Below are 27,680 nucleotides of genomic sequence, written 5' to 3'. Positions count from 1 at the left end.
AACCGTACTTTTATAAACATTGTATTTAATGTTGTGCATTAATTGCATTAACCAAGGTACGAGTATGAGTATCAATGCAGTAAACTATTGTAATACGCGAGTTACCCAATATTGTTTATACAAATAAATAATTTGATCCAGTCATTTTTTTTCTATAGTACTTTACAAGAAAAGCTCCCCATTACATTAATATATTCAAGCATACCTCGACATGAGCGTATCTTTGGAAAATAATAGTATTTGGTTTCACTGGAGAAAACTATGATTAAAGGAAATTTATTTACAATTTATAGTGTGTAAAAATATAAAATCTAAAATATACATGAACAAAAATCACAATTAAACAACCTGTTTACTTCGATCATACATATTTTCTAATAGTATTTAAATAAATAAAAAATTTGTATTATTAAAAATAAATAATTTAAACTAATCCTAAATACAGCCTTATAACTGGAGTGAGAAGGGAGTACAGTTTGACAATACAAGATATGGTTTGATAGCATACAAAACGAAGTTAATTACTTTTAGAGTATCGAACATCGAGGAATTTATTTTATACAAATAATATGCGTGCTTAATAATTTCAAAAAGGTGGGTAGATAAATTTAGAAATTTATAAAATTTTGTGAAAAGAAGGTATTTTACTTCTTCGTTTTTATAATACGAAAAAAGAATTGAAAAAAGGATGTAGCACAGATATTTTTCAATAATGAATGAAGCTTAGAAGACTAGTTTCTAACGACAAATTAGCGCATTTTTGACAATTTTAAACATCTAATTTTTTATAATATAACTGAAAGCGAGATGTAAGAGAGTTTTATTTAGGAAGTTAGGTACATTGAAACGCATAAATCTAATAATATAATATTATAGTTCGCAATATATTCCTAGGTGTTGCGTTATCCTTTTTGATACTCTAATGCAGTTTGTAGCTTAGAATGTAGAGCAGATTATGTACACTCTATGATGAGGGGTTGGTTTGACTCAATAACACTTGGTCTTGTTTCATCACTCGGCCTCGGGGGGATGTAATGTCTGTCGGAGGGTTGCGTTACTTGATGGGAACCATTCAAGTGCTGCTGCTCTTGTAATCGGCTCTGAGGGATCTGCTGATGACTGAGTCCACTGTGGTCACCGCGGTGGTCCAGGTGGTCCTGATGGTCCTGGTGACTCTGGTGGTCTTGGTGGCCCTGGTGGCCCATGGTCTGGTGGGGGTGCTGCGGTTGGTGCTGGTAGTCCATATGCTGAGGCAGGATGGAGGGCGCCAGTTGCAGGAACCCCCCTGGACCCAGCAGCCTCGGAAGAGGGCGCATGTCGAAGGATTCTTCGGGACACTCTTTGTCGCTAGGACCTGACAAATAATTTTTTTATTAATCTTAAAGTAGAAAATAATAAATTAAATCGGTTTCATTTACGAAGCAAATTTTTTTTGTGTTATTTTAACTTTATGAGAGGTCAATAAACTATGCTTTTGTGGTTGAGTTCATTGACAGACTTGAGGGCATTGCCATAGTCAGAAAGTTGAGAGAGTGCAGAATCGGTTGTTCAACCTATGGTTGTGCACTGTGCAGGAGTGGTGGAGATTATTGGAAAGTCACTCCGCGCGACCTGCCTTGGTGGAAGTGAAGTGAAAGTGCCAGTACCGAGGTCTCGCGCTCACGCTGTGGTCGGTTCAATAATGCACTCGGTGAGGAAGGCAAATTCTACTTTACTAAATTCAAATGCAATGAAAATTTGTGAAATAATGTGTGAAGTGTCTTTGAAAAACATCAAATTGTTTTTCATTCAACGGATGGTTAAATGGTGGAAATCATGTGAAAGTGAATGTTAAATATATTTTGTGACAAAGAGTGAGCGTGAAGATCAATACAATGGTGAAATATTTACCTAAGTATTCCGTATTTGCCGCATTCGCCATCGCTAGCTCTTCCTCGATATTGTTGGGCTTGCAGCTGGTGGTCTTCCAGTGGGTTCGCAGTCCAGATGCACTTATGTACTTTTTGTCGCAGCCTTGGCAGACGTAGGGTCTATCGTTTGTGTGCAGCCGCTTATGCAGTTTAAGATGCACAAACTGGGTGAACTTCTGCATGCAGAGATCGCAAGCATACGGCTTCTGACCCGAGTGGAGCCTCAGGTGAGTCTTAAGATTAGAAGTGGAAGAGAAACGCTTTTTGCAGATGTCACATTGGTGGGGTTTCTCCCCTGTGTGCACCAAGTGATGTTTTTGTAAATGCGCCAGCTGGGTGAATGACTTAGTGCAAACGTTGCATTTGAACGGCCGTTCTCCCGAATGAGTTCTAAGATGAACTTTCAAGTTAGATAGCTGACCAAATGTTTTACAGCACACATTGCACTCGTAATGCATTTTCCCGTCCTTTTTCTTCAAAGGATAAGGTAAACTTCTGTAACCTCTTGAACTTTGCGAACCAGGACTGAGAGGGCTGCAACTCCTCGTGTAGGATCCACCATCAGGACTGAGGCTTCCAGGCGGAGAGTTCCGTGATGGTGAGAGGTGTTGTAGAGGAGGTAAAGGCTGCAGAAGGTGATGGCTCATGTTTGAACCCTGTAACATGTTCATCTGAGAGCAATTTTTCAGGGTTATTACGCTGGAGGATGAGGGGTATTGAGATTGGTGGCCATTCCTTTCAAATTGATGGCTGGAAGATATTGGTGGTGAATGCATGCTTGGCGGAGAGCCACTCAGTATAGTAATCATCGAAGGGTAAGGAGGAGAATACATGCTGTACGGGTAGTTCGGCGAAGAATGACTCTCATATCTCATGTCTCTTTTTTCTCGGATTTCTCTTATTTCTCTAATTTCAGTCGTGTGTGGCACCATTTGATGGGGCGGTGAAGCGTACATAAGGGCAGGGGGTTGTGGTGAAGGAATTTGGTGATTATTGCGGGGAATGATGATTTGAGGTCCAACCGGCATCAAGTTATGGACAGGACTCGGTAAGTTGGAGCTGGAATCAGGGCTGCACGCGTTACCGTATCTTTGACTTTTCTTGTAAGAGTACGCCATTTCCGTAGGTGATGTTGGAGGTGGGGTTGCATTTGGTTGCCTTCTGTTAGAATCGTTGTTATTTGTGTCCAAGCGATTTCCCGTGAGAATAGTTTCTAATATGCTAGAGCTCGGGGGCGTATAGCGGATGAAAGCGGCGGGCGGGGTAGGGGAGTTTGTTTCTGCTTCGTAGTATGCTTTATTCATAGTGACCATGTCGTGTTGCGATGACTCCAGAACAATGACAGTAGAGGTGGCTGGATCTCTCCTAGGAGGAGACGGGGAAGAGAGGGGCATTTCTTCCACTGGGTCTTCAGCAATAATCAATTCCTTCTCACTGTCGCAATCAGCGTCTTTATTATTTTGATACTGATAAGCTCTCGACATCTTAATTTTGACTTTTCTAAATTCATTCCTATGTATATCAGCCATGTCAACATTCTTCTGAACAATAACCGTTGTCTCCTTCGGAGCATTTGCTTTTTTGGAGCAGTCAAGTACGTAATTGTTTTCAGAATCAGAATCGCTAGAATCTTCAGGAGGAGTGAATCCATCATCATGGTAGCCATTACTGTGGTATCCCTCATCAGAACGCACTGATCCATCGGCCGGTGTGAGCTGGTGGTGATCGTACGGGGCGGGGGCGGGCGCTGCAGGAGATCTGGCTTCTCCAACTCTAACTCCGTGTGGAGGACTATTCTTTTGCTGCGGTACAATGATAGTGGAGTTTTCCCTATGGTGAACTGTTAGCGGAGATACTTGTCTCGAATGAATTACACTCGGAGAAGAGTCCCGTCTGTCAACAACCATACTCGATTGATCAGCTTTATAGACTAAAACTGGGGAAGAATTCCTTGGCAATGGTGGAGAACGGCGGCTGATGACCCTCACCCCTTGAATAGATTGAGGGGCTTCTAGGGAAGGTGCTGGAGAGTTGTTGGAAGTAGTAGCCATGCGGAGGGCGGGTGGTGAGTCAGCTCTTAGTAGATCCTTAGGTGTAGAGAGACCCAGAACATATTTCATGTGGTTGAAAGCTATTTCAGGGTGAACAGGTGCCGGTGGTAATCCGTATGCCTTTTTGATGGTCTCTTCTTTACCTGCAACGAAGAGATAAAATATTTTACATGATACGGTACGAAGGTTAATTTGTAGGGTGATAATGTAAGTACTAGTGGTTTTCTAAAACGTGATTTAATTTTTTTGTTAAATAAGTGGTTTCAACTTACAAATCGAGTAAGTGGCTCTTTCTGGATCAACGTCATATCCAAGTCTTGTGGCAAAGTCCTTGCAGTACCAGACCATCAGCTCTTCATTTGGCATTATATCTCTGAAAATAAAATAAAATTAGAAAACAAATATTTTAAACCACTACATTCACTGTACGAGTATGTGTGTTGTAGAATAAGCAGAATCTTGATATATTTGAGTATTGTTTGTGTGTTATTTGTTTACCTTATAGTATAGAAATAGATGTGCTCTCCGTGTTGGCAAGCCGCTAAGTTCATAACGGTGAAGGAGTACGCAGAGGCGACATACCGCATCCAGTTGGCCATGCTGGTATCGGAGCCATCCAGGTAGTAGTAGTCGTTGTCTTTAAATATCTAAATACACAAAAAAATAATAAATATACATAAAAATATAATGGTAGGGGTTATATTTAATCACCCTAATCATTTGTTAGACGTTTACACAATATTCGTAAGTAGAAATGATAATGTAAAAAATGAGTTTTGAGGACAAAACATGCGGTGCGGGATTGTCATAGTGCAGGTATGTAATGTAGGTAACTACAGTAATGGGGTATTAGTCGCAGGAATAGCAAAGCGGGGAATTAGGCAGGTACTTAATCAATAAATATGTCTACTGACTACATCTCTTACCTTGATGTTTCCGTATGTGTGATGTCTCACGGATTCCTGCACCTGATTAAAAGAGGAGAAGGAAGAATTGTAAATTTCAAGAAATAGAAGAAAATTGTGTTTACAAAAGAAAGAATGAGAGTTTTAAGTTCCAACAACCAGTGGAGTAGCTTTTATAATATGTTAGTAGTGTCTTTGTTACAAACGTTTTACTTCATCAATAACACGTTGTGGTTACGATGCAAACCGAATCATCTTACATTTTTATCAGGATCCAGCGAACGAGCCCGTGTATTACTCATATTAGGCGCAAAGATCCCGTTGAAATACCCCGGGGTTAAAGCATCATACATTCTACTTTTAAAACTTGGAAACCACTACGTTTGTTTAATGTTTAAAGGCTTAGAGGTAGACTACAAATAAATACTAATAAGTATAAGGTAAAATGCGTCCGGGAAACGCGTTTGTAAAGGGAAGCTAGCGAAAAGCATGGGGTTTAAGAAACATTATATAGATTAATAAAATAATAAAAATTTAATTCATGTGGGTGAAAAAAAACAAATGATTTCTGAGCTGATTGACCTCAGTTAACAAGTGGCAAAAAAACTATAATCTTTCAAGACATATTAATCTTCCACACTCAAAATATTTAAGTTTTGGATTATTAATGTAAATTTTATAAAAAACGCATAATAATATGATTTGAATTAATAATAAGTTACAGAAATGATATAATAATTTGTTAATTAATTTATAAAAGGTTCTTGCCAACACCACAGTAGAGTTGTTGAGAATATTCACAAAAAGCGTACGGATATAAAACTGAAACTCACCCTCCAATAGTATCTCCATGATACTTTGTTGTCCGGAGAATTGGGAGTTCTCGAACCTTCAAAGGGGCCGAACCGGGTTCCTTTAGGTATCACCCCCGTACTCCAAACGCCCTCGGTCTGGAAACATTAATAAGTTATTATAGATAATTTTCTCGTTTTTTGCTGCATAACTTTGAGTTTTTATGAAATGAAAATGCAACAGGAAGGCAATGGTTGAAAAAAGCTTTCAGAAAATAACTTAAGACATGCAGTATAAATACTGGAGAGTGAAAAGTTAGAAATGCATTATTGATATAATAGTGGTCGTATGGTTGGTCAATTAAAAATAATATTATTTCTTTTTTTTTTCGTAGGAAGAAATTACTTTGTGATTAGACATTCTATAATAGAATAAAATACTTGGTTTAAAGACCGGTTTCGCTTCAGTTGAGCTTCATCTTCAAATTGTTAGTTTTTAATTAACATCCCGATGAAGCTTAACTGAAACGAAACCGGTAGATGTGAAAATTAATAAAAAATGAAGTGTTTACTAAACAAAGTATTTAATGTAATTATATAATATTATTTCGCTGCGGGTTCTGGGTTCTGGGTTCCGGTTCCGAATGCTTACCGGCGTGTTAGGTGTGGAGAGCACTACGGACGGCTTGAGGGTGAGACTCCTGGGGAGGGTCTTCTCGGCACGGTCCTTGGTGCCGGGCACGCAGGGCACATCGGGCACGATGTACACGGCGAGCCGCTCGTAATCCTCCTCGCGCAGCGTGCACGCCTCGTGCTCCACCTGCTGCTGTTGGCTGCGGTCCATATTGGACTGGAAACAAACAAAACACATTATTAAGCTTTTAATATTAATCAACAACTTTCATTAACTCCAGAACTCAACTATACATAAATATATCAGATATACTGCAATAACGACCGTGAAATATGATAAATAGTTGTATCTAGAAAATTGAATAAAATGCTAATTTTATCCAGCATGACGGTTGTGTACGTGCAGTATTGGAAATGGATTTATTTTTTTCCGTTTGATAACGATTCAAGGTCATTCCAAGTGGCATGCGCCTTATCTATGTGTGTCGTAATACAAAATTGTTACTTCCTAGAATTCAATTGGCAATATCAAATTCCTCTAATGTCCTAGATAAAACACGAGTCAAGGATAGGTCAATTAAGTATTTCCTAATGCATGGCGAATTTTCCGAGAGAACTGTCAATTTTATATCTCAAGTCTAGTAATGTCACTGCAACACTGTAAGTGTTTACCCGTGAAACCATATTATTATCTCAATGTCATCGAATCATCCCGTGGCGTTATGCACAGCGCAGTAAAGTGTACGGTGTACAATGTACGGGGTAAAGTGAACACGGTCCTCGCCTTAACCTTTTTCCTGCTGGGGGTTGCAGCAGCCTTGACCGACAGCAGCCACGAGCCACTGTGGGGGGGCGGTGGGGCGGTGGGGCGATGGGGCGCGCGCCAGCCACCCTCTCAGTGCGTCAAATCCCCGACACGGGGGCACCACTGTCAGAGACACAAGTTGTTGTGGAAAATTCCACAAGGCTAATTCTGCTATTGATTGAATACGCGAAGGCGAGATCGTCCCGACTCTACGTTCGAACGGATGTTATCTTTTATGGATTCGGTTGGTTGTTATCTAATATAATGCAAATTAAATAAAATTCAAATATATATGCACGTGGTTAAGGAAGTTGATATACATACTTAATACGAAATAATAGAAATGCATATCCTTTCATCTCAAAATTAAAACTAAAATGTTTTTTGCCAGGTAGGTATATTTGTAATGTACCACCGTAGTCAAATGAAACTTGCTTGTCGCCATACATTTTTATGGCTACATTGGCGAGTTTTTACAGTGAATCTATACTGCATAGAATGTGCAATGCAGATCATCTTTACCGCAAGGTTTTAGCAAACAATTAACGCATCTATCGCCTTATTTTGTGAGACTGTCGTTGTTCGCAAGAGTTTCTTTGTGTCTTGGAGGCTGTAGTGAATGTCGGTCGATAAAAGGGGCGGTAACTCACACCAGTGACCCACTTTAGTTCCAGTGCGCGCAGCATTCTGCGCATAAGAAAGCGGCGTAGGATGTATAATGCGAGGATAAGAATAACACACATACAAGTGTGTATAATTGTGAACGTTCACGCAGATATTTCCGGAAAAGCTCCGATGTTAGCGGGGTGAATGTTTTTTTCCCCTTCCGCCGCTAAAATACCAGTTACCATGGAAGCTCTTTTCCAATAAAATTATCGATTTCTAATGGTCAATGGTCTTAGATCACATTTATTTTAAAAATATACTAAAATTAGGAAGAGGGAAAGCTGTCGGTCTGGTTCTGTTACTGTTTATTAGTATATATTCGATATGTGAAACGATATGATACGATACGAATGTAACACCCCCGCCAGGAGCACTCCTATCTCGGTGCGACCGATGCACCAGAGGGCACTGTTTTGTCATGCCTATGGATGGGAAGAAGGTTGGAGTTAAATCGACTAGTAGTATATATTTGACATGCCATTTATATATAGTAAAAAATTCTATATTTTTCAAAAACATTTGTTTCAAAAAATTATTTGTCAACGATAATACATGAAAAAACTGAAAAACATCGAAGTATTTCAGTTCGGATGTTCGATAAATACCATGAACACAGCAGTATATCGCACCACACCTAGATGCTGCGATATGTACCTACGCAGTTTACCATCTGAAGAGTAATTACCTACTGTAAAAGTCAGCCTTGCCGGCACGTGTATCGTATCGCTTCACATTGTGTCTCTATAGTAATATAGTCTAATCTATAGGACACAGCTAGTTCTGCGCACTGGGAAGGTGTTGATTTGGAGGTTTGCTTTATTCAATGAAAGGAAAAACAGAAGGTGTTTTTAAGAACAGTTAGTGCTTATATCTCTTACTTAAATAGTTAGATATTTTTGTGTCGTAAATTGATTGTATTACACAACTTTTTTTAAAGTTTCCATAAACCAAGAGTACGACAATTCCCAAAGTGAAAAAATAAGTTGCATGCTGGAACTTTATTTTCCATAATAGAGAAAGTTGGTCATATTATCGTGTAGGTATGCATGGGATATTCGAAATATTATTTAAATCTATAAGCAGGTACTTTTTTGTCGGTACCTACCACATTGCGCATTATTTGTTTTAAAATTCTTTAAAATTTTGAAATCTACAACTATGATGTCGTCTATGCGTAAACAAGTCAAAGCTGTTCCTCTGAAATGTTGCGTAAGAACCATTTTAAATAGTTTGATATTCAAACCTTACAAATAAACGGTTTGCGGGCCTTTGCTCATTACTTTTACAAAATTAATAAAGCGCTTGATTTTATTACCCATTCAACTCGATAACTGGTGACCTATCATAGTAATTAAATGTAGTTTTCTTTTATCGTACACTCAAGTAAGTATTACTAAAATACCTAAAAACCGGAGACGTAATATTATCAGCGGCAAGTTTCACCGAGTTTTGCACCGCCAGTTGTTACGTGAGCATTGGTAATGGATTCGAACAAAGGTCAGGTGCATCCAAGGAATACGTCACGGCTCAGCCATGACTCTGACTGACTCTGACTGCGGACTTGTAGAGTAGGTACCTATTACGTATACATGTACTCTATTCTTGTTTGTGTCAGTGAGATGCATCTCTTCTAACTAATGACTGCATCGCGTAGATCATAGACGATCTCTACTCCATAAAAAACACAATACACGAACGAATTCAACGATTGCAACGAAATCTAGAAACGTTTTTATCATATTTCTTGGTTCTTTATGGGTTTCATGTATTTCGAATGTAGAACCATTGCTTAAAACTTCTGAATAGGATCAGTTTATTGATTATGGAGTAGGTATTTCGACTAGAAAAATTAAAGGCTCACCAATCGCATGCTTTCTTCGATGTTAAAAGTTTCTCAGTGAAGTTTATGTTCTTCAATCCGTCTCATTACTGCTGCTTAGACCAACTGTAACAAATAGAAATGAACATTAATTTCTTGAATTGTTCCTGATTATTCACTGAAAGACTCAAAAACCTCGATTTTATATAGTCGACGAATAAATGAGTTATTTTTACAACGTATATATTTTATCGAATTTATTTGACCCTTTTCAAATAATCGTTGACGGTTAGTTTCTCTTTAAGACGCCGATGTTTGATCCATTGCCATTTGGCAAGAGTTGGTGGTGAGCTTTATCAAAGTCAAGGAAGTGGAAATAGTGAAATGGAAGTTTAACGACGAATGCCGTAAATCGCTTACCATTTCAGTAAACAACGTGATAATTACAATAATTAATATATATTTATAAAATATTGGATAAAACCTATGAAGTGTTGAAGTATGAAGTATTTTTTTCCTTCTAGCGTATTCAGTAAAATATGACCTTCATTTGGGGAATTTTGGAAAATCAACAAATTGGAATCGTTGTTTTGGAACATGGCCAGATACGTTTTAATGTCTAGTCTTCCTAGTCTCCCAAATTTATGTGAGAAACATTAATTTAAACATACAGTTAATACATGCGCAGGAGGTAGACGAGTCTAGAAAATCGCAAGTTAAATGCTTGCTGTGTCTTGTCTATAGCTGAAAGGGGAAAAGTAAACCACCGAATTAACGGTTTTTTTAAGTTATTATATTGTTTTGTAATACTCGATTTCTTTAAAACTGTATCTAGTGACGGTCGCAGATTTAATTCAATTAACTATTCAATGTTTAATGTTTTGTTTGCAAGCGTTGATCTACATATTTGTACTTGGCATAGTGTCCTTCAAATGAATTGATGGCGCATGTTTGCAACGTGCAAGAAGCAATATCTGGTTTATATTGCATCTCAGGGTTACTACGAGATCAGATGTTCAGATATCTACTGTGTTTATTTATTTAATAATTTTATCATATTTTCAAATTGTATAATAAACAATACAATATTATCGCTAGTGCGGATGAAAACAATTTAGTATTCATATATATATATCATTTAATACATTTAGAGATTGCAATAATTACTCGTAACTTATGTAACATGATTGAGATCTGTGTGAGGCAAATTACGGAGATATTAACAGTCCTGAAGAAATTTTTTTTTTGTTATTTTTGTGAGTTTGAATATTTTGCAAAAACAGTAAATATTTTTTTATTCGTAAGTAGTTTCAGAACGCCGAAATATATTTAAAGTGTTCAACAAAGTGGTGGTATGGCCATTTCATTTTTTTATTTATTTTTTCATTAACTCCACACATGAGGCCCTGAGGAAAATAATTCCTCTGAGGGCCTATATCATCTTTGCAGATGCGTGTGGAGGGTCTGTTTAGGTAAGGAAGTTCTGAGAAGGAAAAATACACGAGGAGTGGGTGAAATCTGGGGTCAGTGTGTACAGGAATAGTGGACGTATTAATCCATCCCTCCCACTGCAGTTCGAGGCGATATTCCGAGAGAGTCCTGCTGGGGTGGTAAAAAGGCCTTCTTCAACCAGTCTCTCGCGATCTGGACTTCCGTGCACTTGCAAAGTCTCACAACATGAACCCGAGAAACCCCGACTCAGTCACCAAACGTAGCGAACTACTTGGGGTGACCTATATATAGCAGAGGCGTTGATTATCAGTTGATTATAAATGCGATAGTACCCATACCCGCTTCCCAATTTTATATGGAGGTATTGCACAAAATATTATCTTGAAAACTATGATATTATATTGCATCATTCGTAATCTATGACAATAATTGATCTAGACAATGTTGAAAGTACGCATTATACAAAAACCGGTTCTATGTCAATGTCATTGGAGAAAATTTTCTTCTTAAGTTATCAGTTATCCCTATCAGTGTTTACACAATGCATATTGTTTATGATAAACATGTTCACGAAGCTGGATTGTTTAACTTATGTATTTTATTGTGTCTACAATTAACGACGAACAAGTTATTCTAACTATGTAGACGAGAAACTAGTTATTATATTTACATTTTACTTTATTACGTTTTTGAATTTCAAGTAATAATTCAAATAATAAATTGTTATATTACTATAAAGATAAAGAGAAGTGATAATTGTTTTCCCTAAATCGCATAAGCGGCCAATTTTCAGTAAGTTTACCTTTGATATAATATTATAAAGTGTCGATAAATCGCTTTTCTGGAATTTTAAAAATGGTTTATCAGAAAACTTTATAATCTAAACATTCGTTTAGAAAACACACAAAGTCCGTTCAAGCTATCTCATTATCCTTATTAGTGCTCCTATCTTCGGTCATTATTTGTTGCAAATTGTAAACAAAAGAAAGATAGCAAAAAAAAAATGCGCGGAAGTAAGTCTTACATAATATTATGTAAGGTCTTACTAAGAACCAATTACGTAGCACATCTAAAACAATTTAAAGGAATTTTTGAGATTGAATATTGATTTTCATCAGGTCAATAATGATATGTACTATGATGAAATAATCTACTAATTGAACTTAATTTCTCACGCCGAAGAATTTTATCGTGCACTTAAGGAACTAAAGCAATCAACTTTCGATTTTAAAATGTGCATCTCAGCAAAAATACTTCTCGTAGGTACCCTATTTCATTTCTGTACCGTTATCAGCATTAATTGCAAGTGTTTTAAACGTGCACTGATATAATTATTTACTAGCAACCAGCAGTGCAGCAATGCAAGTGCGCAATTATCGGACCTAGATAACAGATGTGCCGTTTCATTAAGATGAGGCTTAGTGAAAAATAAAACCGTAACAATATTAGGTTTTTTACTTTCTAAATTCTTCTTGAGGATTTTCCCTGGTGGTGGACACTGCAAGTCTGTTCGAAACGTTGGTTCGAGAAGGAGAACACAACGGCTCAATACCTCAAAAGATAATCCTCCTAAATCTATAAAATGTACAGGACGCTAATCATAACCACTGAAGTACGATTTATACAGAGTGATTGCGGAATCCAATACTGTATAAATGCAAAAATAACCTCAACATATTTCAAACTAAACATTTCAGCTTTTTAGTTTAGTAAATAGTAATATTATTTTACAAAGTTGCCAAAATCAATATCGGTAGTTTTGTAATACCGGAAATAGCTATAGATATAAAATATTTTAAAAATGTCACATAGTTTGCTGTATAAGTTTTTTCTATTTATTACTCATAATAATATCAATAGTTTATTAATGTCGATAAGACTGTAACAAATTAAAGAGCACTTTCCGTTTACTTCCTTCTTGCTGTGTCACGTTTATAGCGACGGATGCATTATAATTTTATTATAAATGACGTAATCTTCTCTCCGCATTTTCAGAATTCTGTAAATCCCACATTTCGACTGGAGAATTATTTTGCTAGATAAATAAATGGTTTCTCTAGTTAAAATATTACTATCGAGAAACTCAATCTGTTTTAAACGCTGATGTTAAATGACATAATTCCCAATGTCAAACATCTATATATGAAGTTGATCAATAACATAACAATATAAATAGCAAAATGCAATATTCATTTTATAACCGTATTGTAAATGTGCAACGTGATATGCAGTTAAAACTATTGACCTTAGATTGTATATAAAACACTGAAATGCAAAGTGACACATTGAACTTGGTGCTACATTTGCACTGTTAAATACATATGTATAAGATTTTACATTACGTTACGTAACCCCAGATTAAATACATACTTATTTACTGACAGTTTTTAATTTTATTTCTTAACGGCCTATCTCACTAGGATTGCAATCTAAAATTAATCAATCAAGCAATCACTAGGATTGCAATCTAAAATTAATCAATCAAGCAATCACTAGGATTGCAAATCTAAAATTCTAAGAACAAATACAGAGCGTAAATACATCGAAAATGCACCCCTACTTTCTGACAAGTACGCATTTCTCTCGATATCCATGTTTTCATTTATAATTTATATTTACCTGAATACCTTACATTGAACATCATTGCTGACCGAATTAGGAAAAAAAAAAGTAGCTTTAAAATAATGTATAAATATACAAAATTAAAATATTTTGCGCACGACGGTTATGAAACCCTAGCCCTTTACCTCTTTTAAGTTCGATCGTAAAATAATATTTACAAGATTCACATTATTACCAACAAATATATATTTATAAGGACATCAAAAATAAGAATGATGTATGGATGAACTATGTGGAAAAATGTGTTTTTCGTAATTTTTTTCACTAACCAAAATCATTCTCAAATGAATATTATACCTACATATAATGTGGTAGTGTTATGAACGTAGGAACCGCCAATTGCCGTAGACGTAATTTGTCCGTACTTAGTAGCTATTGGTAAAGAATGACATTGGAAGGTCAAGTTGATTCACTATACCTACATTTAATATTTTTCTACTCGACTTTGCATAAACAGCATAATAATTATTATTGAAGTAGGAACACATCTGTATAATCAACGTCCCACGAAGCTGAAAAAATCGAGGATGAAAAAAATCGGCATTATTTATTGATAACAAGTTTAATTTGTAGACCTCGATTTCAATTTAATAAACAAGTTCTGGTGTGTAGTTATTATTACGCGTGTCAGCTATTTCGCTTTCCATAGGCATTATCAAACAGTAGTGAATCCATTTAAAAACGATGTATTTATACTATTTCCATATAGGTACTTTTAAAGAAAAGTAAATTGCTTTTATTTTTATTACCTATGCCATTATCGATTTCCGACTAAAATGTCGGATATTATAAATGGTAATTAATTACCCTTTAAAGTTTCCCCACTTATTGTAATGTATAAATTTGACTAACACAACAGAACTTGTTTATTGAATATATAAAAGAAAAAAATATCAGAAATTACCGATTGATATATTTTATTAAGTATGCATTTTTGAAAATAATGTTTAGGCAAACGAATTAATGCTCAGTTTATAACGTCATCATGAGTTATTGAGAAGTGAAGTACATATTTAAAACAAGACTGGATATCTTGCTGTGTGTTACGAATTGTTAAGTAATATAAAAATGAGAAAATTGCGCTTAAAGATGATGAAAACTACTCCAGGGAAAAGTCGGGTCTTAAGAGTGTGTATTCAATAAATTGAGTAAAAACTGACAGAAAATGAAATCAGTGTTTGAAAAGTATTTCCGTACGCGCATTGCGATGCACGTACCGAGTGTTTAGTTTTATTAGTGCAGCGCTTGTTTCATCACAATTTATCGTTTGCAATGTCAAGTGCAATGATTACAGCGGAGAGCTGGACGTGGGTGTGAGTGTGCATCAATGCACAGTGCACATTACACACGGCTGCGTGTGCATCTCAACATACATAAATACACACACACACAGCCATGCCGCTGCATCTGATAGGAAAATTCTTCAAACTAAATTTACCCTATCGAATCTTAGCCAAATAGTCGCAAGGTCAGTGCTGAGAGAGGGACAAGCGATCGTCATCTGCATCAGAAGTACACTGGTCAAAGGGGGATAGATAGCCCAGCATAACCTTGGAACCTAATTATAACTCGGAAAAGCGATGCTAATGTACATTATGTGTACTCTAACGCAGATGCTCATAGCTTAGCCGCTGAGAGATTAGCTAGGGGCACTTATCTGTATTACCTGACATCGGTAATGAACACAGGAAGTGTTTTTTTACACTAACTCATAGAGGTATATATGAAATGATGTACGATATATGAATGCAAGGAGTGCGTGCTAAGACCGAGTTATTTGGCGGTCTATCCTCTCTGCCTACTCCTGCGAGACTCTGTATTTGAGCCGCTCTTTCATGAAACGGAATGTAAAAACCAAATTTAAAATAACAGAGTTAAATGTTAGCTGCGAATATTTTTTGAGAGAAACTGATGGATTTACGATTATTACGCTTTAAAAAAAAACTTTTTGATAATTTTGTACGACCTCCATAGAATGTTGGTAAATGCATTTGTCTCTGTGTCAAGAGTTCTATGTCGGATTCCATTTCGGCGCATAACGGATTTTAAAATTTAAATTATGATTATTTTGTTTGATTGGGCCAAAAATGGCTTAACAGTGTTATGGTAAAAAACAATGAATTAATATACGTTGAAGGATTTAGTGCACGTAATTTTTTACATTTATTGTTGATTACTATCGGTTGGTCACGATAAATGCTTTCTTTTACTTCCTGGTGCGACTGTCACGAGTATACGCGAGACCTTTAAAATATAGTGACACAATCTCAGCTTACTTAGAATAATATAAATATTTTATGTTTCGTATTTAGTACACATACATAATTGAGGTAAATCATTCCAATTGGTGAACAAATCATTTTTAAGATAAAAAAAATCTGCTTCGAACGCGTTTTCAATTCGTAAGTCGGATCTCGATAAAAAAATGAAATGAACAATAAAAATAATTCTTATTTTCCATCACTTATCTTCTACGCCGTAGAAGAAGAGCTTTTCGCAAGGCTATATAAGTGGTGTAATTTACTTTGAGGGCGGTAAAAGCTTTTTTCAAATCATTTGTTACCAATCATCAAATAAACATCATATCAATATTTGTAACACCAGGAAGTGAGAAATTTTATTGCTAATTACTTACGATTTTAAAATTTCGGTAATCGATCTGTTTTCTGGATGCATGGTTTCCAAGAAAAACTCGATTTTAATATCACTAAACCAACAGATATTCTCAGCCAATTTTAATAACCATGTTATGACAGTTTCACATATGTTATGTCAAAGCTTTCAGCGGTTGACTAGAGTCCTTTCCACAAATCCAATTCTTCAAAATGTAAGGAAACTTCTTAGTTCTTACAAAATATTTAAACTGCGCTGTTTTGGGTAGTGTTGGGCGCCATTTTGAATTTTCCGGTTTGATGGTATTGAGCGATGTAAATTTTCCGGTGAGTGTATTGGAAAATTGTAGCTGGAAAATTTTATTTCAAGGTCTTACTGAAATCAAAGATGTCACAAGAGCGTGAAATCGGCATAGATTGACGGAAAATCACTTATTTTAAGAAATTATTTTTTCATAGCGTAAAATAATTTCAATGATTGTTATTTATTTTAAACAAAAATAATATTGTTCTCTATTCATAAGAGAAATATCACGGTGAATGAACTTTTAAATCTGTAATTATATTATGTACTGTAAACTTAGATTTGTTATCATATTGTTTTATAAAGAACCGCTTAAAAAAGGGTAGCTTATTTTACAGCGAAAACAGTAATAAATTCCGGCTCACATTGTATGTAAACAAGACAGTGACGACCTCCCCGGCGATGTTCTCGCGACACTCTGAGCGACTGAAACACCGGCAACGGCACCGGTGATCGGTGTCCTGTGAACTATTGGGAAAACACTTGGCCTCATGAAAAGCCGAGTCCCATGAAATGCAGGCTTTGGGCCGACGCACTGGAGTGCACGCACATTTTGAAATCGGCAAGTGAGCGACTTTCCCGCCAGGGTAGTGGTTCGGGTTATGGGTTGTGGGAGCTGGAGTGCGGAGTGCGGCGAGGCTGTGTCAGCCACTGACCTTTCCTAACGTATTATCACTGAAGGCGAGCGAAATCGTAACTAAACCTAAAATGTGGATAAAGCAGTTGCCCGCCTTTACCGACCGACCTACATGCACTCGATGCAACCGACTGCGACCTCTTCCGTCCTTCTCTGGCTGCTGCTACGCGGATGTAGGAAGTGAGACGATCGCTCTCCCGCGAGTGCATTTTTGCGCAGGTCAGTACGTCTCGCTCCGCCGATGGGGAAAATATCAAGCGCGAGAATAGTGCGGTGATACTGCACTCTGCTGGCGCTTTAAATGCAGACACGAGACGACAAGTAGTCAGATCATGAAAATAATGACTCGGGGACAAAAGGCATCGAAGATTTCCACGCACTCTTTACTGAACTCACATGGAAAAAACTCCTTTTCTTCCGGAACATTTTACTAAAATTGATTATACAGTATTTGATAGTCGATGTTCACTTATTGCGCAAAACTAGGTAACATTCAAGTTCATTATTTCTGGTCCGACGACCGCTCGTGGCAGACTACGCCGATACTGCTGTCGATGTCACGATTCTATTCCGTAATATGCAATGACTTCCGCCTCTGCAAGCTTAGCATAAGATACTATGAAAGATTATTCATCATGGAAATTTATTAATTTCAAACAACCCTTAATTTTATTAACATAATGTGAAATATCTACTGCATATACGCAATTAGATGAAACATAGTATAAGTTCATTGCGACAACCAAAGATAGGCATATATTTAATTTCAATACAATCCTGACTAAAAACAATTAAGAGGATTATTTAAGTTTCATTAATGTATTTTCCAATTATTATTATATCATTATATTATTATTATACTGAGCGGATATGATTTAAATATCCGTGGTTTTGAAAAATGTCATTAGAGATTTAATGATAGTGCATCGAAATTCACCATAGAGATAAAGTAATTTTAGAGAGATAAAGTAGAAATCCTTTCATTCTAATTCTGAAAAGTAATGAAATTAATTTTGTGCTATTTTAAAGTATATGATAATTATTTCACAAAAGAAGTAAATTTAATTCCAAATCTTAACTTTAGGGCCGCCAATGTTTACACCCACGAGTGGGTTCCCTACACAGCAAGGACCATCTAAAATGATGAAGAGATGTGCCGACCTTTATTTAAAGAAATTTGTAAAAAAAACTACAGAAAATAAAGTGATTTCATCGCAAACAAAATTAATAACACTTTTCAGTTACGTATTTGATGCAGGTGGTTTTGATTTGACTTAACCCTTTTTATTAAACGCTGGAAGTCTGGGGTAAAATTAAAAGCTCAAAGGTTTGCCAAATTTTCATCTGTCAGACAGTCGTACCTTGGTATTTGCCGGAGTTTAGAAAGAGAGAGTGAAAGGCGTCGCCCAGCGGGGGAGAGGCAGGGCGGGGGTGGGAAGGGCGGTCATCGACCCCGGCACGGACCCAGTCGCACTACCACCGATGTGTTTTGCACTGCATAAAGGGTTGCACAGAAAAAACGATATTTCTAAAGCTTTTTCAACTCCTTTGTGGCTTTTATGATATTATAAAGTTGCAATTTTTTTAGAAAAGTTTGAACTCTTTGTCCTTAGTTTAAAATAATTCAATATTAATTTATGTGTATTAATTTTATATAAGCTTATGATAGTGGAATGTTAACTAGTGATACTTATAATATCGGCCCGGTAACAGACTACTATTTATAATACAAAGGTTATGTGAAATGGCTTGGGTTATGTTTAATTACCAGATCTGAGAATCCTAGTCCTTCAAATTTCCTCCTCCCATTCTCTTACCCTCTTCTACCCCTTCAGCCTTCCATCTTTCTAAAAGTTATAATTGAGGGATGCCACAGTCATACTACTTTCAGGAAACTGAAATAGTAATACGCTATCGCATTAAAAATAGCTTCGTGATTCACATTGGAACCGACCTTTTCATCTCCACTTTTAATTATTATCCTGCACCACTTACATTGTTCTATATATAATCCCATTGCCCGTGAGGGGCGTGACAGAAATCTCATGTAACAACTTGACACTAACAGTAATTATATATAACATATTATGTAAGAGAATCACTTCAGTACTAAAAACTGGTTTTCTCTATGATTCTCGTTAGAGTTTTTCTCTTTTCTCCTAATCTATTATTATCGGCTTAAAATACACTTTGCTACCGGAGAGACGATACAGAAACTGCCTAATTCTGTGTCTGGCCGCGACCTACCCCTACATGAATTGTAGAGCCTTAGACCGTAGACTGCTTCCAGTGGTGGGACTACCCCACTCAGCATTACAGACTTACATCACAAACTTTCCAAGAGAAACCTCCGTAATATTTATTAAAATCTTTTCAGTTTGCACTTATTACTATTTTGATTTATGGTCAACATCGTATACATATATGAAGTTTATTTAAGTTTATTTATTTATTTAGACCGTAGACTGCTTCCAGTGGTGGGACTACCCCACTCAGCATTACAGACTTACATCACAAACTTTCCAAGAGGAACCTCCGTAATATTTATTAAAATCTTTTCAGTTTGCACTTATTACTATTTTGATTTATGGTCAACATCGTATACATATATGAAGTTTATTTAATTATCTGGTAGCAGATCAAATTGGTTCATGAATTAGTTCATGTTCGAAATAGTGATGATTCAAATTATACACAATATTTTGTACATCGCCTATATGCCAAAATATGCATAAATGTTCCCAATTCCCATTTTTTAAGACGCCATAGCATGTTTCACCCGAATACATTAAAAAATAATGTCGCCTATTTTAGCCCTCTGACCCAAATGTGTAGACAATATAATAATATAGAGGGTGCTGAAGTATATATTTTCGTAGAAAATTTATATGGAATCAGAAAAAAATGTTGTGCATTTCTAAAAACTATGTTGCGCTGATTATATTATGTTTTACTTGCGTCTCTATGTGTCTCTTACTTTTTTGTACTATCATATATATGAAAGACAAATTATTATTTATTTTTTTATTTGAATCTTTTTTTAGATGTATGAAAATTAATGTATCTTATGTCTGAGTAGATTTTTGTATTTGCTGTACAACAATATGTGTATTAACTGATTATTTTTATAACTGGAATGTTTTCACGTAAGTGAGATTGTCTGTAAAAAGTCAGTAAAAACAAATATGCACTTATTCATTACGTACTTTAGAATTTATAGAATTGTATTTATGAAATATTTGATATTTTGTACAAACAAAAACTATAACATGCATTAAAGCCTTCTGAGATTATTAATCAATATTAATTAATTATATTATATCGAATATGATTCACAAAGCAGATCACAAAAAGCTCGTGCATTTCCCGGTATCGACCCGGGAGCACCAAATGGGAGGCCTGCCAGAATGGAGGCTTTTCGGTGCAATAAATGCTTTTGGAGGCTCGGGTCCTCCTTACTGGGAAACCCCATCCACCCACCCCACACCCACGGGCAGGGGAAGTGTGGGCGCCGATGGTTTGGTCGATACTTGGCAGCACTTCAAATATCCACCCGAATCCTGACCAGTGGCAACTGGTAATGCAAGATGCAAGGACGAGGTATTATGTCAGTTAAGGGAGGGTTTGATGATATTTCCCTAAAGAACACACTAAGGGTAGATAGATATCTGATATATTGAGCCTTTAGTTATTGAGTACTTTTTGTATTTTAAATACTACGCTTCAATCATATTTACCGGTATTCTATTGTACCTATTAAAATACTAGTAAACAACTTGTATCATTACAAACGAAAGTAAGTCAAAGAATCAAATGATTTCTAGTTTAAATCAACAAGAAGAAAAACTATGAGTTTGTTATTAAATATGTTTTAACAAAAACACACGATCTCCATTGCTTAGTTGAATGCACATTTTCCATTTATGTTTCCATTATTGTTTTACGCATGTTTATGTTTTCATTTGAATCAAGTACTAGAGTGGGCTCTGCGTAAGTCTGCATGTTTTGATGTTGATTGTAACCGTTCATTCATCTAATAAAAATGGGTTAAATGCGATAGAAAGGAAATTTAAAAAGTGCTTAATTGTTATTTTTTAAATGTTTCAATCGATGTGTATGAACTAAATAAAATTAAAGTAATAATTCTCAAGTAATGCCCTTTCTATCGGCACGTCGGGTAAAATAAAATACGGTGGGTAAAGTAAAATAAAAGCTTTCATCCGTTACTGCTGTTTGTGACCGAGTATATTATTATGTTTTTTTTTTTGAATTGACGTATTGTGTTCCCGTCTTTACTTTGACAGTGCATTAACCTCTGAAGTTGGTAGATAGGTACCTACACATTTACTTTTCAATACAAATGTAATAACCTACTTATTACCCATAAAAAACGTCTTAGTGTGCGTACTTTAAACGGTACCATATAAAAAATAGTTTTTTTTAAGCAAAAACTTTTTTTTAGAAATTGGAATTTTTTTGTACTGATTTAAAAATAAGTAACTTAAATCAAAAATCGTTTTCAAAATATATTTTTCTTTCGAAATTGGAATTAAAAAAAATATGTATTTGAAAGATTTATTTTTTGCACCAATTTTAATTTTTAAAATAAGTACCGTTTTATGTAAATAATGTCCATATCGATTTATCGGAGCCATATCAGCATGTCTCAGCATTTCCGCGCGTCGCTTGTGACCTTTTGGCGCGGTACTTTCTAATTTACCGCTACATCGGCAAGGACGCGCCAGAGAAAGAGAGGCAGCTAAACGGGCGAGGGAGAAGAAATACTTTCCTTAGAAAAAACTATTGAACAAAAATTTTTCAAATTTAATAAAAAAAAACTCCAGAACCAATTGATAAAAAAATTGTTTTCACCTGAAAACTATTGATTTCGTAAGACAAAATTAACAAAATGAAATTTTATGTACTAATAGTAAAATAGTATAGTCTAATATAATAGTGTAATAATGGACGACTAGTATTAATTGAATGTAATAAACACATCGATCATAAAAACATAGAATCTGTTCGGGGTCATTGTCCGCCGACGGTATTTGTTCCCTTTTCGTCTGATGCGTCTACCTCTTTCTAACGTGAGACAAGCCCGCTATCGCGGTCCCACTCACGCGACGAAAAGAGTAGAACGCAGTCGGTTGCCTATTTCTATGAAACTTGCCTACTAGAAATCGCGAGCAACCGTCTAGGTCTACTTTTCATACTAGCCGCGTTCTTCGACGCGTAAGAAGGCATTGACACCGAAATAAATAGTTCAATCATAATTGATCGCTGAGTACTGGGAAATCTATTTTTATCCAATAAATCTGTTTTTAAATTTGTCATTAACTTCTTTAAAAAATTAAAAATTTTACACTTAAAATTTTTAATATATGAACTTAGCTTCAACGTACACTTACACTATACTAGGATATCTGTCACAACAGCGATTTCACATGATAGCTTTATTTTAAAAGCTCGCTAAAATTGATATTTTGCAAGTTTAGGTGGGGTCGTTGACAAACTTTAAAATCAAATGAATTAACAGTCTAACTATTTAAAATTCTGCAATTATTTTGATAGAAACATATTTCCTTGCATCATACTGCCTAAAAGTTCCAAGAGCACTGCAGATTACGTGCTTTCTACAGTTATTTGGTGTGAGCGCCTGTTAACAATATTATCGATAAGAGAAAAGCTGCCAAATGCAGGCGCGCCATAACCTACCACATTACAACCCTTGTGTAATTCCCTGAACCTAGCACAATCCCGACCCAGACGGCCCCCAACCACCCACAAGCCTTCCCTAGCCACCCGACAACCCTCCCTCAACCATTGTACCCAACCCCCTCCCCAAATTGGCCCATTCATGAATCGCTTTTATTGCATACGACCTGATGTTTGCATCTATTCCACGATTAATTATACATTTTTTAAACGTGTTAAATTATTTCTTTAAATACAAGTTTCACAAACAATTTCAAAACATTGTATACATATTTATGAAAAAAATGAATACCGCCGATATATTATGTTGTAGCATCTAATTATTTCTCATAAATGACGCATGTAACAGAAAGATACATTTGATCTGAGTTATCACTGACAAAGAGATAAAATTGTTGCATTTGGTGGAATCGGTTTTCTGTAATAAGAATAATTTAAGTACTGAGTTTGTAGTATTTTGAATACTTGTCAAATGTCATAAATCCCTAGCTAGAAGTAGGTACAAGTCAACGCTCTGCAATGTCCAGACAGCCAGCAAAACAATATAAAAGCTTTAAAATGTATCTGACTTTAAGCTCTACCACGATAAGAATAAGGCAGTCTTCCCATTGAAAGCGCGCTCGCTCTGTTAGAGATTATCGAGCTTCGTACAAAGGCTTATCCCATTTTCTCAACCCCTTCTACGTAATAAATGTCCCCCTACCACCCGCCCGAGAGCCTGCCCCACTGCGACGAATTTTGCGTAAGGTTATTGTCCTCGGTCCTATCCCAACGCTGTCTGGTTGGAGGCTTGCGGGTGCACCCCACGTAATGTGTATTACCAACTTTATCGGGGAGGCCTTATGCAATTTTGGAGTTTCGATCGAACTTTTTGAAGGACGGACACAATTTATTTCAGGCCTCCAAAAAAGATAATTTATTTTTAATTAATTATTTTACTGTACGTATTGAGATGAAAGGAAAATATGTATAGTTCATTTGTTGTGAAATATCATTGATATGACAGAAAAACTTGCTCTTAAAATATTAAGATTTTGGATTAAAATAAAGTAAAAGTACCTTTAATTTTCTAGATGACAGACGAATTAAGAAAATATAAATTTTGTGGATAGATATTTTATTTCTTCTGCCTAAATTTTGTGATCATATCTTGTAATTAATTCTCTGTTCAAAGTTACCACAATCCATCACTACTAAGAGATAATTTCCAGTATTTGTGTTTTTACATATTATCGTTTTTAGTTTATTTTGTCTTAACTAAAGCAATTTCAAATACGCCTTCATTTTAATTTGTCTATTGTAATAATAACAAGTTTAATCAACCAGACTGTTGGCTTTAGAAAAAATATAAATATTGCAAATAAGTCACTTATCTAATCAAATGCTTCTAAAAATAGATTTTTATGTTTAGTAAATGTTTATATGTATAGTAAAAAATAAATAAATACTTTGAAGGTTTTCACTTGTAAATATAAATAAATCTGCTCATATAAAGATAAATCAACTTCTTAACTTAAACTTATATATTTATCAAAGATTATAATAATTAATAATAGAAAACAAAAATACATTTCCTTTCAACAACAACACAAGAACTTCAATCAGAAACCATACAGAAATTAAATGAATTTTCTCGCAACTTGAAATGAAGTGGGTGCAGTACTTCTTGCCTCCTGTATTCAATTGTAGAGAGCCCTACGTCGGTCAATGACCTCAGCTACACACCCAGTCGGCTGCTGTAGCAACCCCCCCACATGACCTACCGAGTACACGCTACGACCGCACCAACACTGGCACGGCTCTACGGCTCTACAGCTCTACGGCTGTAAACTGTAAAGAGTAGTACGGTGCTACGAGCGACTAGCTTGGGGAGCTACAGACAGGCTACAGCTATGGCTAGGACAGACTGACTTGGTGAAGTTGTTTGTGTGGGTATGGAACTGGAGATACCTCTACTTGTGTACGGATTGAAAAACTTGTGCATCGCATTGCGGAAAATGAAAGGGAGTGGCGCTTTCTCCGGTTTCTCTGTTCCCGAGCCCCAAGGGGTAGAAATTAGAACTTTTGCCTTAAAAATGCTTTCAATAGTAATCATTGTGTTCATGTCCGTGCATGTAAATTGTTTTTCAATTAAAGTCGCATACGACTATAGGAAAAAATGTAGCAATTTTTTTATTTGCATTTGTTCGTGGCTTATTTGATAGGTTGGTCTTTAAAGGTTTAAAGCATCAAATATTTTTTTACAAATCCTTGTCTTGTTCCAAATAGTATTTTCCATTATTATTTTTGGAAGATTAGTTGAACAATAATATCAAATATCAAATTTCGAAATGCTTAAAAAACATTTCTATTTTTTATAATTATTTTTTTGTCATTTGTGTATTTTTTTAAATTTAGTTGAGTACTGACACATTTTCGAAATTCACAAAACAGTTCGGTGAACGGAAGAAATCAAAAGGATTCGCAAACTTTCAAAGATTTCATTTTATATTATTATTTGAAAAGAGGCAAAAAATATGAAACGGTTAAATGCACTTCGGAATATTATTATTTGTCTTGAACTTAAAAATGGCAGCGCGCCAGAGAGGCAGATGTTTAAGTTCTTAGAAGCAGAGAGTCGGTCGTTGCTTTTTGAAAGCACCATTCTAAATGAGCAAAAGAGCTTAGGCGTTTTGGACATTGTGGACATGCAGCATGATGAATGATCCTTTGAATGTATTGTTGTCCACTTTCTATGTGTAATAAAGAAGAATTTACATCAATCGAAAGGATTTATTGTGGTATAAAGCCTTTAATGTAAAGTCTTCTACCCGTTTCTGAGGATTTTAAGAAGAATAAGAAAAATCGCCATAGATATGATATTTGTATTCTACCTAATACCTAATACTTTCAGTACTAAGGGTTTTAAAAAATCTATTGTGTATACTAAAAACTTAAGTTGAAACTCGCAAAAGAATCACGCATAAATTTATTACGTTTATAAATCATGGATGTCTAGAGGCAAGATGTTTATTCGTTTCACCTCGCCGATTTCGATGCAAACCAAGGAATACTGATGTTAGAAACAATCTTGAGTAATACTCAAACAATCCAAAGCAACACAAAAACTCGCAAAAGGACCGTACTGAATGCTTCTTCTATGAAAGCGAAGGGTAATATTGCTAGATACATTTCTAATCGCGCACTCTATATTGTACAAAGTAACCACGGATTAACGACCAGGTAGAACAAGACAGGTAAAAGCATTATAACGGTACACTTTACCTTCCTGCTTCACCACAATAGGCACAAATATACAACTACCATCGTCTTGAAAACTAGCATTTGAAATGCTGATTACGAGTAGAAAGTGATAGATAACTAGTACCGTGATCGTTTTCTGTTCGGCTGTGTTGTCGGGATTTTTGACGAGTTTGAGTGTTACTCGCTGGGATAATATTAAAGTGGCGTTCGTTGGTGAAGTTAAAAGTGGTTGAACTGCATTCAGGTGTTTGGTATTGTCAGCGCGGCGTACAATGGTTGCCCATTATGGCCATTATCAAAAGGACACAGATCAGTAGTTACGCATTTTAAAATTTATGTTGTGGTGATTTTACCGTTTTAAACACGCATCGAATTGCTTTCATTGGAAATGTCCACCGGTCATTCGAAATATTAAAGTTTCTTTTGATACACGAGTAAGAAACAAAGTATTAATAAAATAATTTTTAAAGGGTCGGTTCACATGGTTCTGATAATATATTTTCAAACTGTGGGGTCCTCAGCACGGGTAAAGCACCCAATGTGGCCCGCAAGTGTTATCTTTTGCTCAATCGTATTCTCGTAAGTGACTGCAATAATTGTTATTGTAAGTAAATGCTTTTTTGCCCATGAAATAATAATACATCTCGCCCGAAGAACCCACATTAGAGGCAGGTGTTTTCGTGTAAAGGCTTGACTGAGCAGACTTGAATACCTTCTGCACACAAGAAATGTTTTGAAAAAATCCTAAGTTTAAAAATAATTTTCTTGAGAGAAAACATTACGAATAATATATTAAATCGATACCATTCGATAGATGCAATAGACTGCACCACGCGCCATAAGAAAGTGTCAGAACTCAGAATTTAAATATATATTTACATCCTCAATCCTTTCATCCCTTATTTACTCAAACCCTTAAAAAATGTACCCGTTACAGAAATATTTGACCTAGATATAACTATTCAATTTTAAGCATGCCATCTGTTTCCGATATTGTACGCTAATATCCAACTGATTTATGTTGTTGCACCTTGAAAATAACCAGGTGATTGATTGAGTGTACCCATTGTGAGTGTGCGCCCCGTACAGGCTTCTTTGAACACCGTGTCACGTACACAAATAATAATAAAAAACGTTTTGATCTAAGATACACACATTATAAATATTTTTATTAAATGCCCTTTCGTCAATTTAATGTATGAACAAGCAACTGTATGAAGAAAATGGAGGTAAAAAACGTAAGCAGACGCGAGCCAAAAAAATATTTTATAATTTTTTATTGCTTTTGTTATTTGGTGCAAAGTTTGCAACAAGTGACATTTTTCATTATTTTCATAAAAACCTCGACTAGTCATAATTTAATTTAAGTGCTTTTAATTTTACTTTATTTCAGTTACAAACTAGTTTGTAAAACTTTGTCTATGCTTTAGAAAACACTGATATTAAGGAGAAAAATTTAATAATGATCGCGGTGTAAGATATCTACTAACCGCAATAATGAAGTTGATTTTT

General features: G+C 35.7%; 1 protein-coding gene across 1 annotated transcript; it reads right to left on the bottom strand.

Moving 5' to 3' along the window:
- Positions 1-953: 953 nt before the first annotated feature.
- On the bottom strand, positions 954-17,416 carry Blimp-1 (PR domain zinc finger protein 1). Its single transcript, XM_089631240.1, has 9 exons — positions 17,320-17,416; positions 7,118-7,218; positions 6,310-6,507; positions 5,700-5,816; positions 4,888-4,929; positions 4,460-4,608; positions 4,234-4,334; positions 1,891-4,104; positions 954-1,354 (listed from the first exon to the last, which is right to left on the bottom strand). Exons 1-9 carry the CDS (start codon positions 17,414-17,416, stop codon positions 954-956), a joined length of 3,420 nt encoding a protein of 1,139 aa, XP_089487366.1.
- Positions 17,417-27,680: the final 10,264 nt, after the last annotated feature.

Source organism: Hesperophylax consimilis, chromosome 1 (assembly GCF_061612785.1).
Source record: "Hesperophylax consimilis isolate HC1 chromosome 1, BYU_Hcon_1.0, whole genome shotgun sequence".
Classification (NCBI taxonomy): Eukaryota; Metazoa; Arthropoda; class Insecta; order Trichoptera; family Limnephilidae; genus Hesperophylax; species Hesperophylax consimilis.
The sequence above is the reverse complement of the archived record's forward strand: the minus strand, read 5'-3'. Positions and strand labels throughout refer to the sequence as shown.

Coding starts and splice junctions, on each gene's coding strand:
- Blimp-1 (XM_089631240.1), bottom strand. CDS start 17,416: ATGCACTCGCGGGAGAGCGATCGTCTCACTTCCTACATCCGCGTAGCA. Junction 5,817..6,309: donor TCTCCACACCTAACACGCCG/GTAAGCATTCGG, acceptor TAATGTTTCCAG/ACCGAGGGCGTTTGGAGTAC. Junction 4,335..4,459: donor ATCTATTTCTATACTATAAG/GTAAACAAATAA, acceptor TTTTATTTTCAG/AGATATAATGCCAAATGAAG.